The sequence below is a fragment of the Gopherus flavomarginatus genome, chromosome 5 (genome assembly GCF_025201925.1).
Source record: "Gopherus flavomarginatus isolate rGopFla2 chromosome 5, rGopFla2.mat.asm, whole genome shotgun sequence".
Lineage (NCBI taxonomy): Eukaryota > Metazoa > Chordata > Testudines > Testudinidae > Gopherus > Gopherus flavomarginatus.
Window position 1 is genome coordinate 85,555,357 of NC_066621.1, and position 13,242 is coordinate 85,568,598.

General features: G+C 40.3%; 1 protein-coding gene across 1 annotated transcript in view; it reads left to right on the forward strand.

Moving 5' to 3' along the window:
- The window catches only part of CRY2 (cryptochrome circadian regulator 2), a 31,363-nt gene that overhangs the window by 1,220 nt on the left and 16,901 nt on the right, over positions 1–13,242 (forward strand). The window contains exons 2-3 of the mRNA XM_050955354.1: positions 5,686–5,794; positions 11,234–11,376. Coding sequence (XP_050811311.1) covers positions 5,686–5,794; positions 11,234–11,376 — 252 coding nt within the window. The remainder of the gene's footprint in view (positions 1–5,685; positions 5,795–11,233; positions 11,377–13,242) is intronic.

Genomic DNA, 13,242 nt, shown 5'->3' on the forward strand with positions numbered 1-13,242 from the left:
TTGGCCATTAACTGTGTTTTGACCAGTTGTGTGATCCCTGCTGACATGAGGGCAGTTTAAACAGTATGTGTCTACTTTTTTACATAATTGAAGGGAATGCCCTGTGCTCCCCACTATACAAACTACAGGCCAGCCTCTAAAGAATGTTTATAGTGTGAAAGAACTAGAAAAGATTGGAACCTGCTGGGAAACCCGTGGATGGGCGTAATCTTGTTGTTGATGTCTGGCTCAACTTTTGGAAAGTGTGTAATGTGCTGCACCTCTTTTAATTAGTACTCCATTCCTGTTCCACTGGTCTGGAAATGCTTTAGATTTGTAGCTGGCCTTGACCCGGCATATAGAATCCTAGATGTTAGAGATGCGAAAGACCTCTTATGTCACAGCTAGTTAATGGTTCGGGGCCAGTGCAGGATTGTTCTAATGCTTAATCTGTGAGATTCCTGGTGCCCTCAAACATCACTCAGCTATGTTAAAAAGCAGCTGGTAAAGGACAGATCCTGGCCCTGAAAAACAGTGTGTTCTAATATTCTATGCTCCAGTGGAGAGTGATGGTAAAAGTATTAGCCCCAAATTAGTTCACCCTTCCATTTAGAGTAGCATTTATCACATACTTTAAAGATGTGTTGCTTAAGGATGAGGGGAGGGAGAGAATTTCTTCCTAAACACTAGAACATTTTTGAGGAATTACTTTATTTGTGTGGGCCTAGCTGATATTGCTACTCTGTCCTGCTGCACAGTAAAAATTCTGTATGTTTCCACCTAAGCTTGGACTTTCAATTCTACCAACTTTGCTCAAAACAAGGTCCATACAGAAGTTACCTTGTTCATGTCATCGGCCCAGTTGCAGCCTTTGGAATCTCATTTCTGACCATGCAGGAAGGTGCCATAGACTTCAGAAAAATCTCATAACCTAAAGGATGCCAGATTATGTAGAGTAGCTGTGGCTGGTGCATGTTTCACTGTGGGAAACTACTTTTTCCCAGTTACTCTGTACAAGTCCCTGAAACCTCAGATATGATAGCAATAAGCAGCACCCTGTCTCTAGCTTTCAGGCATTGTGTGGGTGTGCACTTACACACAAACCCTTATCTTCTTCCCAGCCCCTCAAATTCATAGGGAAATATACTTTAGCTGCTTCTGGGAGGACAGGGACTGGGGTGGACAGATTTTTTCAGGGGTTTTCCTCAATTATGGAACTGAAGCAATGTTGCTGGGCATGTAATGCCTGTGCAAGGAGCAGGATTTTTAACCTAGTAGGCATCGAAGTTGTGCTCGCCTAACGTTATATAATACTGATGTTACTGTCTTGACTGCCTGCATATTTGGACAGCCCAGTGGGGATTTACCTTAACAATGCTTCAGTGCACACAAACAGGAGTTCTACACCAAGGCAAAGAGCAGGCATAACCTGATCTCCTTCTTTGCGCTCTTCCAGCATTTGTGTCCAGTTGCAAGGTTTTAATGAGGGAACAATCACTTGGTTAAAAATCCTCTGCATGCTCTTTAGAATGTAAAATGCATTTCCAAATAAGATTTGGGAAACTGTTTGTAGGACTAACTCATCAGTCACTCATGTTGTGCATCACTACTTCATCTTTGAGTGGCAAGATTATTACTAAATTCTGACTTCTGATGTTTTCTAAAATCACTACATAGCACAACTCAAAAGTTCTAAAAGTACCAAAACTACTAGAAATGCAGAAATTCTAGTATACAGAATTTTCTGTGAATTTTGTTCTGGCTTAACTTTAGTTTTCAGGACTGCAGTCCATCCACAAAACGGGAGAAGCCTGGGTAGAAGGGAGGATTACACTGCTGCACCAGTGACTCACTGTGGGAGGATCACAGCTTTGTGTAAGAGGGGTTAGTTAATTTGACCCATTCAATCCTTGGCTTTTCCACTGACACAGTGAATCGGGAGCAACTGTGGTGGTTCTGTTTGTACTGCGAAAATGCCTATAGGATCCAGTCAGGGCCCCATTGACCTAGGCACTATTCTTAGTGATATGGGCATCGTTCACTACGAAATGAACAGGCTGCTTGTGACCCTTTTCACATGTGCCATCAAACAACCATAAGCAGATGAGACTTTGTCACTTTCAACTTAAGTTGAAGTAGAAAGACTCCCTATCCCATTAATGTCTCCCACTCCAAGTTGTCTGGTCCCCTGGATCATGGGTTCCCAAACTTTTCCCTGAGGCCCACGAGTGCAACTGCAATAGGCACTGCTGCCCACTATTCACACTTCTTGAAGAAGATAATTAAAATTAATAATTACATACATATAAACTATAACACTGTAAATAATGTATGTGTTTGCTTTTCAATTTGGTGTAAACAATTGTAATGATAGAAATCCCTAGAAATATGCAAAGAAGCAGCAAAGAGTCCTGTGGCACCTTATAGACGTATTGGAGCATGAGCTTTCGTGGGTGACATGCATCCAACAAAGTGGGTATTCACCCACGAAAGCTTATGCTACAATACGTCTGTTAGTCTACAAGGCGCACAGGACTCTTTGCTGCTTTTACAAATCCAGACTAACACAGCTACCCCTCTGATACTTGGCACTCAAATGCTTCAGGATCTTTGAAACCAAACAATTTTAGTAAAACTACAATTTTAAAAAGTGTTGACAGCAAAATGTGTGTTAAAACAGGGAAAAGACTATTTTGTATAAAACTGAACAATAATCAACACAACAATGTTAACAATTGTTTAAAAAGTGTTTTGTTTTTAAAATAAAAGTTGTCCAACTTTGAACACTATATTTTTTAGAAATCTGAATCTCTCTGCTATGTAAGTAAAAACCCAACCCTACCCTCTGCTAATTAGAAAATAATCAAATATTGTAAATAAATATAAAGTAAGTTATATTATAACACAGTGATGAAGCTTTGATTCTCGGATGAATACCTGTTGCAAGTGTGTCTCATCATATTTTCTTACCACTTTGTTTTTTGGCCAGTTCATTTTGTGTAGTTGTGGATGATCCAGGACTCTCATTTTCTTCTCCACTAGTGCACCCTTCTCATTTTCAAAAAATAAAGTGATTCATGTCAGATTGCAATACTACTTGCCAATTTTTTTACAGTTGTAAATGGTGAACTGTGTGTATGCTGCTAGGTTATCTTGCAGTGAAATGCACCGTTGTACTCATGAGAATTAAACTTGACATGTTGCAGCTTTTTTTTAAATATTTTTTTCTATACTCTGTCCAACATATACAGCTCAAAACATGTAATCTAAGCACAAGCTATGTAAATGTAATAAGTCACATGGAGTTAAAGAATGCAGTTGTGACAGCAGACCACCTGGGACTGTGTCATGATTCACCTTTGGGCACCACTGCGCTGGATAACCTATTATGAGAATACACTTCAGATTACATAGGAATTTATTAGGAATCCCATGTTCTCCCTAGAGTTACATCCCCATAGCCACAATTCTCAATGTATGAGATTATTACACCTGATTGTTAGGCAGAAAGGTGCTATGTAAATATATAATATTAATTGGGACTTGGATTGCCGCTATGTAGGAGAGGTTTGTATTTTACTTGCTTTTCTGCCACTCACATTCACTGGTAACCTATATTTGCAGTCGGAGGGAGAGCTGCATCATAAAGCAGATATGTTAACCCATGTTTTACTTAACTCTGTGAAACTCATCGTGTTGGAAACTACATATTGCCTTAATGCCCATACATGTGTTATGAATTTAATATCTGCATTTGTTGTTAACCCCCTCAATACCTTACTGAGGTAGGTAGGGTATTAGTTCCATTTTACAGATGGGGAAACAAAGAAAGAGGAGAACTGAGATGCCCAAGGTAGCACAATGAGTAAGCAGCTGAGCTGGGTGTAGAACCCTGGAATTCCTGTTCTTGAATCCAGTGCCTCTTCCTTTAAACACTGTCTTCCTGCTTCACAGGAAATGCATAGACAAGTCTCTACCACAAAAAGCTTGTGGTTTAAATGATGGACTTGATAGACAAGTGAGGATCCAACAGACCCCAGCAGATCAGAGGAGGCGTGAGGGAGCTCCTGGCTTATGAGATATAATTGTTAGCCATACACCTACTGTCAGGCATACGTGCATGAAGGCTTCTTAAATGATTGTAGGAACTAGTGTTTTGTGGGTAATGCTGCAGAATTGGGCTTTTAGGAGCAATTTGAATGAGGTGAGGTAGACATTTGGAAGATAAACTTTGGAAGGAATTCCAAGTGTCATGGCATCCTGAAGCTGCCAGTGAACAAATGAGAAGTTTATTAAGGCTGGCAGCATCACAAAAAAAACATTGACTATGCAAAAGCAGAATATGGCAGAGATGTAAATGGGGAGTTGCTTTTTGTAGGATCTTGAAAATAAGGTAAAGAAACTTGAACTTGATATGTAGCATGATTTTAAATCATGATTTAATTGAGCAAGCAGGGAATCTTGATTTTAAGTAATTTTAATCATATTTTGCATTTGTCCTTTTTTTTTTTAAATTGATTCTCATTGACTGTTGACTTTAAAACATGTTGATTTCTTACTAGGTATAACCTTTACACTGAATTAGGTACTGCTATTTGCTTACCCGGAGGATACACTCTATCAATGCATATTAATTTAAGTAGTTGTATAGCTTACATACATTTATTCAGATTTTTAATTTTTGTCAGAAAATGCTGAATGACGTATTTCCTATTTACTTGTGATTTGTTTCAAGCTGGAAATTTAGAATTCAATTAAAAATGCACAAAAACAGCATTTTAAAATTGTTCTATTAAATAAAACTGCCTTAACTCTGCTGGATACACAGGAATGAAAAGTGTATCCAGTTATGTTTTGTAACTGGACTATTATACAAAGGAAGCATTAGCTATAGTTAGTGAACTGATGTGTGTGAAACATAAGGTCAAAACACTTTGAGAGAACTTTTGGCAGCAGCTTTTGGGGCTGAGTCAGGGGTGAAGTTAGTATGTCAGATATGAAAGGAGATGCAGTGTGGACAAAGGACCTAGTTGTCAAGGGTCACAGGGAATACAAATTTATTGCACAGTTCAAGCTGTCCTGGGTACTGATGCTGCACCTTTGAAGTCTTGGTTGTATGTTTGGCCTGTGTTACTGATGAGATAGAAATGTGTGTGTCACTTTGTGCTGTGCATGGCCTGTACCTACCCAGCACTGTCATCTTTGGGGTAATCCGTGGCTTTCTGTGGCACACTGCTTTGAAATAGGAGATTAAAGGAGAGAGACCATATTATTTCACATCTGAAATTCCTCCAGAAGAGGATGATTCTCTACAATATATTCCGCCAAATGCTATGTTATCTGAAGTTCTCCACATAGATATTACCATGTCTGGGAAGACTCAGTCTGAAGGACGCTCTAACTGCCAGATGGGCATTAAAAGCCTGGAGGGTAACTATCATAAGTAGATGGGATTACAAGAGCAAGAAGGACCTGGAGAGCTCTTGCACATGTTGCATTTGTCTGTGCAGTGTTGGTGTGGTTGGTAGGGAATTGGCTGGCACAGCAGTCTCTCTGTTCTGTCTGCTGACTGTTGGACTGAGCAGAATTCTTGGAAGTTGTATTTCCTGGCATAACATTTATCTCAGAGAGTTGAATTGAGTCTTAGGTTTGCTGGCTGTGTAATCTTGAGCTATACTGATAACTAGGTTTGTTTCTCCTCCACAGGTTCCTACTCCAGTCCCTGGAAGACTTGGACAACAGTTTAAGAAAGCTTGGCTCCTGCTTGTTTGTGGTACGAGGGCAGCCAACAGATGTCTTCCCAAGACTTTTCAAAGTAAGAGGCTAAACGTATCTTCTATATGTTGGTCAGGAAAACATAAGATCCCATTTGGGATCCTCGTTTTTACTCCTTATGTCCTTGTACCCTAGTCACTGATGGTCCCCAGGTTGCTCCCCAGCCCTGTTTGATTTTAAATCAGTGTGCATAATACCTTGATTTAAATAACTGATTCTAATCTTGTTCTACATTTTTCTTTCTTTTCCTAGAGAGGTTCAGTCTTATTGGTTGGTATAACTGTTAAAATATGTTGTCTTGAAAACAAATGTAGCCATTACATGAAACTTGTTTTTTTGCTAACCAGGAAGATAACTATACACATTTATTTAAGCAATAGTATAGTGTAGCATGCATTTATTCACATTGTTTTGCTTTTTTTTTTATTGTGTTAAAAATGGTAAATGGCTCATACCTATTCACTAGATAATTTTTTATTTTGGATTTTTATCTAGCTCTATTTGGATGGAAATTGAAAATTAATGTACAAAAATACCATTTTAAAATTGTATACAACATAGTTTTATTTAATGTGCTGGATTTTTTTTCTTTTCAGTTTATCAAAACATTTAATGCATTTAAAACTGCTTTTATTAAACAAAGGAAGTATTAACCTGCTCTGGCTTCCATGAGTTAGCCTTTCAGAAGTTATTCAGGTAACCAAAGTTGCAGATAGGTACCTAGTGGAATTTATAACAATGCTTAAGCAGGTTAGGTGCCTGATTCCCATTGAAATGAGCCGGAGTTAAGTGCCTGACATTCTGAGGTGCTTTGTAAATCCCACTAGGCACCTAACTACCTTTAAAAATCTGGCCTCATGTCCTTCATGTTTTTTTAATTTAGTAGATCTCCTCTCTACTTTGACTGGAAAAAGAAAACAAGCATTCCTGCTTTCTCAACTCTGAATTGGTATCTCAGCTTTAAATGAACTAGTCCAAATGAGAAAATAGTTTCTCTGCACCGGCTAGCTAAATTGAGACCAAAAGGCATTAAGATAAAAGCTTTTCTGCACAACGAACAGAAACTGCTTATGTGTGGAAAAGTATAAATAGCTGATTTTGTTCTATAGTAAAGAACAAAATAATATTGTGACATATTTATATAGCCTGAGTGGACCTCAAACATTAAATATATTCCCCATGATTCTATATATACTTGAAAAAGCAGCATCTTTAATTCATTAAAATTTGAGGACCTTTTGATGCAGCATTTTTTAATTATATGATTTTAATAGATTATAATAAATTTAGGCCTTAACATAGTTTATTTCATAGTTTAAGCAGGCTCTTTTTAAAAAAAGAAAAATCTATTAATTTTAAATAAAAAACCATTGATTTTTATCCACCCTGCTTCTCAAAACCTGCCATAGATGATGAGGATAGGGGAAGAATATGCAGTTCAAATGAGTCTGAATGCTTTGTCAGGGCACAGTAAGCAGTCATAGCTGTCCACTTGGCAAGAGAGGCAGGGAGAATCAGATTACCAGGGTCAGAAGGTATGTTGCTATTCTTTCTGGAACTGTATTAGCCCATTACAAAAATATCCTCTACACTGCTTTTAGCCTTTCCAGAATCCAGGTTATTTTTATCTAGTAGGCTGCGAATAAATTCTGGCTATTTACAGGCCATGTCCTCTCCTTATTTTAGTTAAGGACTAAATATAACCCCAGGATTATTAAAAATAAAGGAAACCTACTAACTTGTTTCGTGGAACTCAGCCAGCTGCTTTATAGTCTAAATTTAAAGAACAGTAGTTGTAATTGATTTGCCTACTGAGGAGCTAGCCTAAAGTTCACAGTAGCCTATGTTCCTAAGTAATTGGGTTGGGTTAATAGACGTTGTCACGTATTGTAGGCATAAAATACTGCATATGAATAGAAATGTTCGTGAGGCTTTTTAAACTTGAGTTTATGCAGTTTTTTAGGGGATTAAGATTTCCTCTGCAGAGCCAGTGTCCCAAACAGTGCAGCACTGACCTGGTATATAATACAGGGACCTATGATTACATTCGGTTTCTTTGAGGGGTGTTCTTAGATGGTTTTAGAGTTAGAGATTGTCTAGTGGTTTGTTTTGTAAGGGTAAGCAGAGCATGGGGGTGAATGCCTGTCTTTTTTTTTATAAATAGTGCAAATGACAACTGCTGGGGTTGGAAGGAGGATGCAATGGCTTTAGAAAGAGGGAAGCTGAAGCTTGCAGAGTGTGCTCTTGAGCCTTATGTGCGATAGCAGACTACATAGCTGTAATTTATTTCAAGCATGCAGCTCCAGCAGCAGTAGCAACCACGGAAGCAATATGAAAAGGGCTCAGGTGTTCATGCCATGTTGTCTAATGCTATTCAGAACAGGACTCGGTGGCACAATAGTAGTGCACTAGCAATGTCTACACTACAGCTTCAAGTATCGCTACTGCTGGTAGAGATGCAGTTGTGGAGATTTCGGCTGCGAAGGATGTTTGTTTCAATGGCAGAAGACATATGCAGCTTGCTCTGCTGCTTTGTCACTACCGTAAGGTATCTTCAAAAAAAAAAAAATCCCCTCTTTCCTCTAACCAGTCATTTGGAGTTTGACCTTCTGCACCCTGTGGTCACAGTTCATTAAGAGCCCCCCACTGTGCTTGTGTGCTGTAGAGTGTTATGGTCTCTAGTTTATTTTTATATGTGTGTGGATTTGACTTCATTCTGTACCATATTCAGACACCAAAGATACTGATTGATTGCTTGTATTTAAATTGTCTTTGGGAGTTCAGTGTTTTGGGGAAACTAGTCCTGCCAGGCATGTAAGGCAGCAAAATGGCTTGTGGTGACTTTTTTTTTATAGAAATACTGTGTAATATAAATCCTAAATGCTTTCTTACCATTTAATAATATGGAGGATGAAAACTAGATTTGAAACTTCTAACTTAATCTTTGTATGTTTTGAAATTTATCAGACAGTCTCTCAGTTTCTAGTCCATTTATGTTCTGTTTCCTTTTATTAGCCCAATGCCATTGTTTTCAACTTTCCCACACTATAAAGAAAAATCAGAATTTTGAGAGGTTTTTAACGTTTGTCGTGATAAAATGTGTTCCCTCCTTCCATAGGAATACATCTTCTTTTAAACCAAAGCTTTATTTTCTGTGTGACCCAGTAGCATTGTCCCTTGTTAATCTATCATATAATTAAAACTAATATGACAAATCAAATTCCAGTATGGGGAGAGGACTGACTTTGAAAGACATCTAAACACTTGGGTAGTAGGTTTTGTTAATGCTGTACGTCCCTGTTTGGGGAAAGACAAATTATAGCCGGGCAGTGTGAAACTGGAAAGGGTGGATATTGACTTTGAAATGCTCTGCCCCATTGCATATCTAAGACTGTTTGTTTTTTATGATGTTATCCCTGAAAACCAGCTTTACGTGCTTTTTGATGAGAGGACTGACTTTAGAGTTGAGTTTCCAGGGGGAGCAGGAAACAAGTGGGGAGTTGTGTCCTGCTATGAACTTTCCCAGTTCTGCCTCATGTCCCCCCGTCCCCCCCCAGCATCATTGTGTCTGTGTAATTTATGCAAAATTACAAAGCTTCTACTGTTGCATTTTGCTTTTGTTGCTTGCTGCGCTAAACCCTCAGCGCCTGTTCAGGAAAAGGCAAAGCCTCCTGCACAACTATTCAGAGGAGACTGGGCCTCTGGAGGTAGTGGGGAGAGGGTGTCCCATGCTGTTTCAATTGGAAAATGTGACCCTATGTTAATTGTGTTGCCTACTATTTGTGACTTTTTAAAGCAACTCCCTCCCTCCCCCCCCCCCAATAGCTCTCTGGCTAAGCTCAGCAGAGTGTTTTCTGCAGCCCACAGATGTTAGCTCTGTGTTTGACAATGACTTCAGGAGTGTCACTGTGGAAACCATTAACTCTCCTTTCATAGCATTCATTTGCTGAGAAAACTAGGCCATGGATTCAGAGAGGAAATAATCTTTTGCAAAGGGCTGAAAGAGACAGGGCAGCTGCCCAGCTCTTCTCAGGCCTGTGTTTCAGAACCAAGTCGTTGTAGTCTATAAAGTGTTCTGGGAGTGTATTGTCTGATACCTTGCCAGGTTCATAGCTGGGATAAGGGAAAAGCTGTACCACTGTTTGGAGGATGAATGCCCCAAGTCTGGATTCCTGCATCTTCGTCTACCATTCTGAGGAAGAAATCAGTCCCTCTGTTTTTGATTTCTCCTTCCTCTAGTGAAGAGTTTCTAACAGTCCTGTATTATAAGGGACGTCCCTTATTTAGATCAGTACAAAATTACTTTGCAAAGTGCTGCTTGTTGACAACTTGACTAGTCATGCCGACAGTGGGGGCCAGGCCAAATTTAAGTGACATTGCTGGCTGAGAGCCAACTGGGGCAAATTTGAGTGGCATTGCAACCTGGCACATGGTGTCACAGTGCCACTCAAATTTGAGCCAGCTGCATTTCGATCCCTGGACTACCACTGAAAATTGCCCCTTCCACTGAAATCTGAAATGGCACCCTGATGACTGTAGCAAAGTCTCCTTCAAATGCTGCCTTCCTCCAGTCCACACTCATTCTTTCAGGTGCCACCTCTGGTGGCATGTGGTGCTGCAGCTGGCACAGATCATAACTTCACCTCCAACTCAGCTCCTGGTGCCTGAATAGAAGCTGCTGCCCAGGCTAGCACCTGCAGCTCCCAAAGCTTGAGCACCTCTAGGAAGGAGGGTAGAGGAGAAGGGACTTGCCACCAGAGGGGATGACTGAGGTCTGTCCTGTATTTTTGAAATACAAAGTTGACAGCCATACTTGTGTTCTCTTTAGTCATTCCTTATTCAGGTTTCTTCTCCACGCTTTTGGCTTCCAGGGTTGGACAGAAGTTCTCTTGTGTGGCGGCCTTAAAGGGATGTTGGAAAACTTTACTTCAGAACCTACATTTTTGGCTTATACTTCTTGACAGTTTCTCTGTATAAATACATAATTTTTAAGCAGTTTGCATTGAAAAATTCCCCTGCACTTTGTAGCCCCAATATTTCAGCCTTGGAGTGGTGTCAGAGAACTGGGAAATGAACCACGCCATTGCAGTCTTACTGGCCAAGCTGAGGGCAGTGCAGACAAAGGGGAAATATGTATTGGGGGAGGAGGGAGGAATGAGGTTCTTAAAGTTCTGCAATCTTAGAGTTCAGTAACATGGATGAGTTAGTATAATACTAAGATTCTTACCCTGACATTACATAGTGGTGATAATAAAACCAAATATGTCCCAGATTTTCTATTCCATGTCTGTTGTTACCACATCTGTTCACAGGGCTCCCTCCATTGTTTCTCTCATCAAGTCCTAGTTTCCTGTAAAACAAGACTCCAGGACTTCATTGGCATGACCTTAAGGAACCTCTGTCATGCTCTTCAGTGATCATGCTAGCTGCTGAGAGGTCTGGTATTTGTAATGACAACTTTGTTTTGTGTTCTTCACAGGAATGGGGGGTGACCCGTCTCACCTTTGAGTATGACTCTGAACCATTTGGGAAGGAGAGAGATGCAGCTATCGTCAAACTGGCCAAGGAAGCTGGCGTGGAGGTGGTGATAGAGAATTCTCACACTCTCTATGACCTGGATAGGTAAGAGGTCAAAGAGAAGCAGCTATAAGGGACATATTGTGCTGTCTGAGGAGGACTGTAGGAGAGTTCTAGTCTGGGGAAGGTTTCAGTCCCCTGATCCATATAATTTGGCAACTATTTAAAGCATGATTTGCATGTGAGCGCAGATGGGGGTTGTAGGGATTATATGTCACTGAGTCATGTCTTTTACAAGAGCATCACAAAGTGTTGATGGTGATGAGAGTGTTGGGAAAGATGTTGCCTCAGTCCAAGTAAACTGTTCTCTTCTGTGGTCATTGAGTAGTTCTAGTGTGTCCTGCTCTCTGCAGCCCTGCCTGTGTTGCCCCCTTATCGTGCTCTTTCTGATTGAGAAGCCTGAGATAGGTTACCCTTCAGATATGTTTCTGTTAATACTTAGAGATTGAAGGCTTTTTGTTTCATTGGGATGGCCTGCACAAACTTGTGAAACAGGAATTGATTGTAGAAAAATAATCATGTTCAGCATAAATGGTGTAACCCATTTTAAGAATTGACAGTCCCCAGTGAATGCTAACTGTGCTCAGATTGTTGAATTCAAATTGAAAAGATGACAGCTTAGATGTTGGCTCAGTATGGTCCAAGTCCTTGTCTCACAAGTGCTGCCTGACAGCTCCCTTCTGTTTCGATGGCAAGTCATTTTCTTCCTCCAGTTGAGTCTCCCTGCTTTCCGTTCCCTGGGGTCTAAATCCTTCATAGTCCAGACTTGCTGATGGCTATTGTGAGAGTTTCACCCTAATTCCAGGCAAAAAAATAAAATCAAATCTATGAAGTGATCTATTAGGGAGCATTATGATCTTGTCTGAGCCCTTATTATAGCACAAGCCGTAAAATTTAACCTGGCAGCTCCTGTATCAAGCCAATAACAAGTGGCTGAGCTGGAATAGATTTTTTTTTTTTAAGGTATAATCTTGATTTGAGGACACTAAATGATGGAGAATTTCATATCCCTTGGCAACATATTATAACCCTCAATGTCAGAATTGCATTTTATTCCAATTTGAATTTTTCTGACTAGAGCTTTCAGCCTTTGGAGGTTGTTAAGCCTGCCTGATTGATTAAAGCCTTCTAGTATCAAATATCTTCTTCCTATGTAGTTGCTTACTTTGATATTCTTATATAATGTTTTCCCTGGTGTGGTCTGGAGGCGTGGAATAGTCTGTCCTTTGTACACTGGCTGTCTGTACATTGCAGTTATTTTCCAGTTCCCGTCTGAACCTGAAGAAACCTAGTTAGGGTCCCATTGTACTGGGCACTGTACATACAAATAATGCACAGTCCACACATTAGAGAGCTCATCCAGTATTTGTATCACAGTAGTTGAATAAACTGACATGGGGAGACTGAACAGCAGACAGGTTCATTTGCCCAAGCTAGCGATCACAATTGTCCAAGTAGTCTCAGATTGGCAACACAGGTTTGGATAGGTTGGCAGTTGCCAGCAGCATGATCCTCAAGTGTTGGCTGAGGACACCCTCACAAACAGGAAACATGTGAACATGTCCTTTTCCATCATACACAAGAAGGGTTCCTATGTGCAAGCCAGCCAGTGGAGTGATGCCACTGAAGAAGGCACTGTGGTGAACCCAGCAGAATGACTGACTCAGAAGGTAAAGTCTATGGGGATATAGTCCTCAAATCTGCAGCTGTAAAGAGAGATCTGGGAAAGCTCTTTCATTGGCTACTACAAACTGCCTGTGGTAACCCACTCAGCGAACTCTCATAAATGTGCTTGTTCAGGCCTGGATTGCCCTCCTCCCTGAGGCAAAGTAGCAGTGTGGAGAAGAGACTGCCAGACACTAATAGCCTCTGGAGGCCTCAGCCATTGTGCTAGGTACTGTAAAAATATAT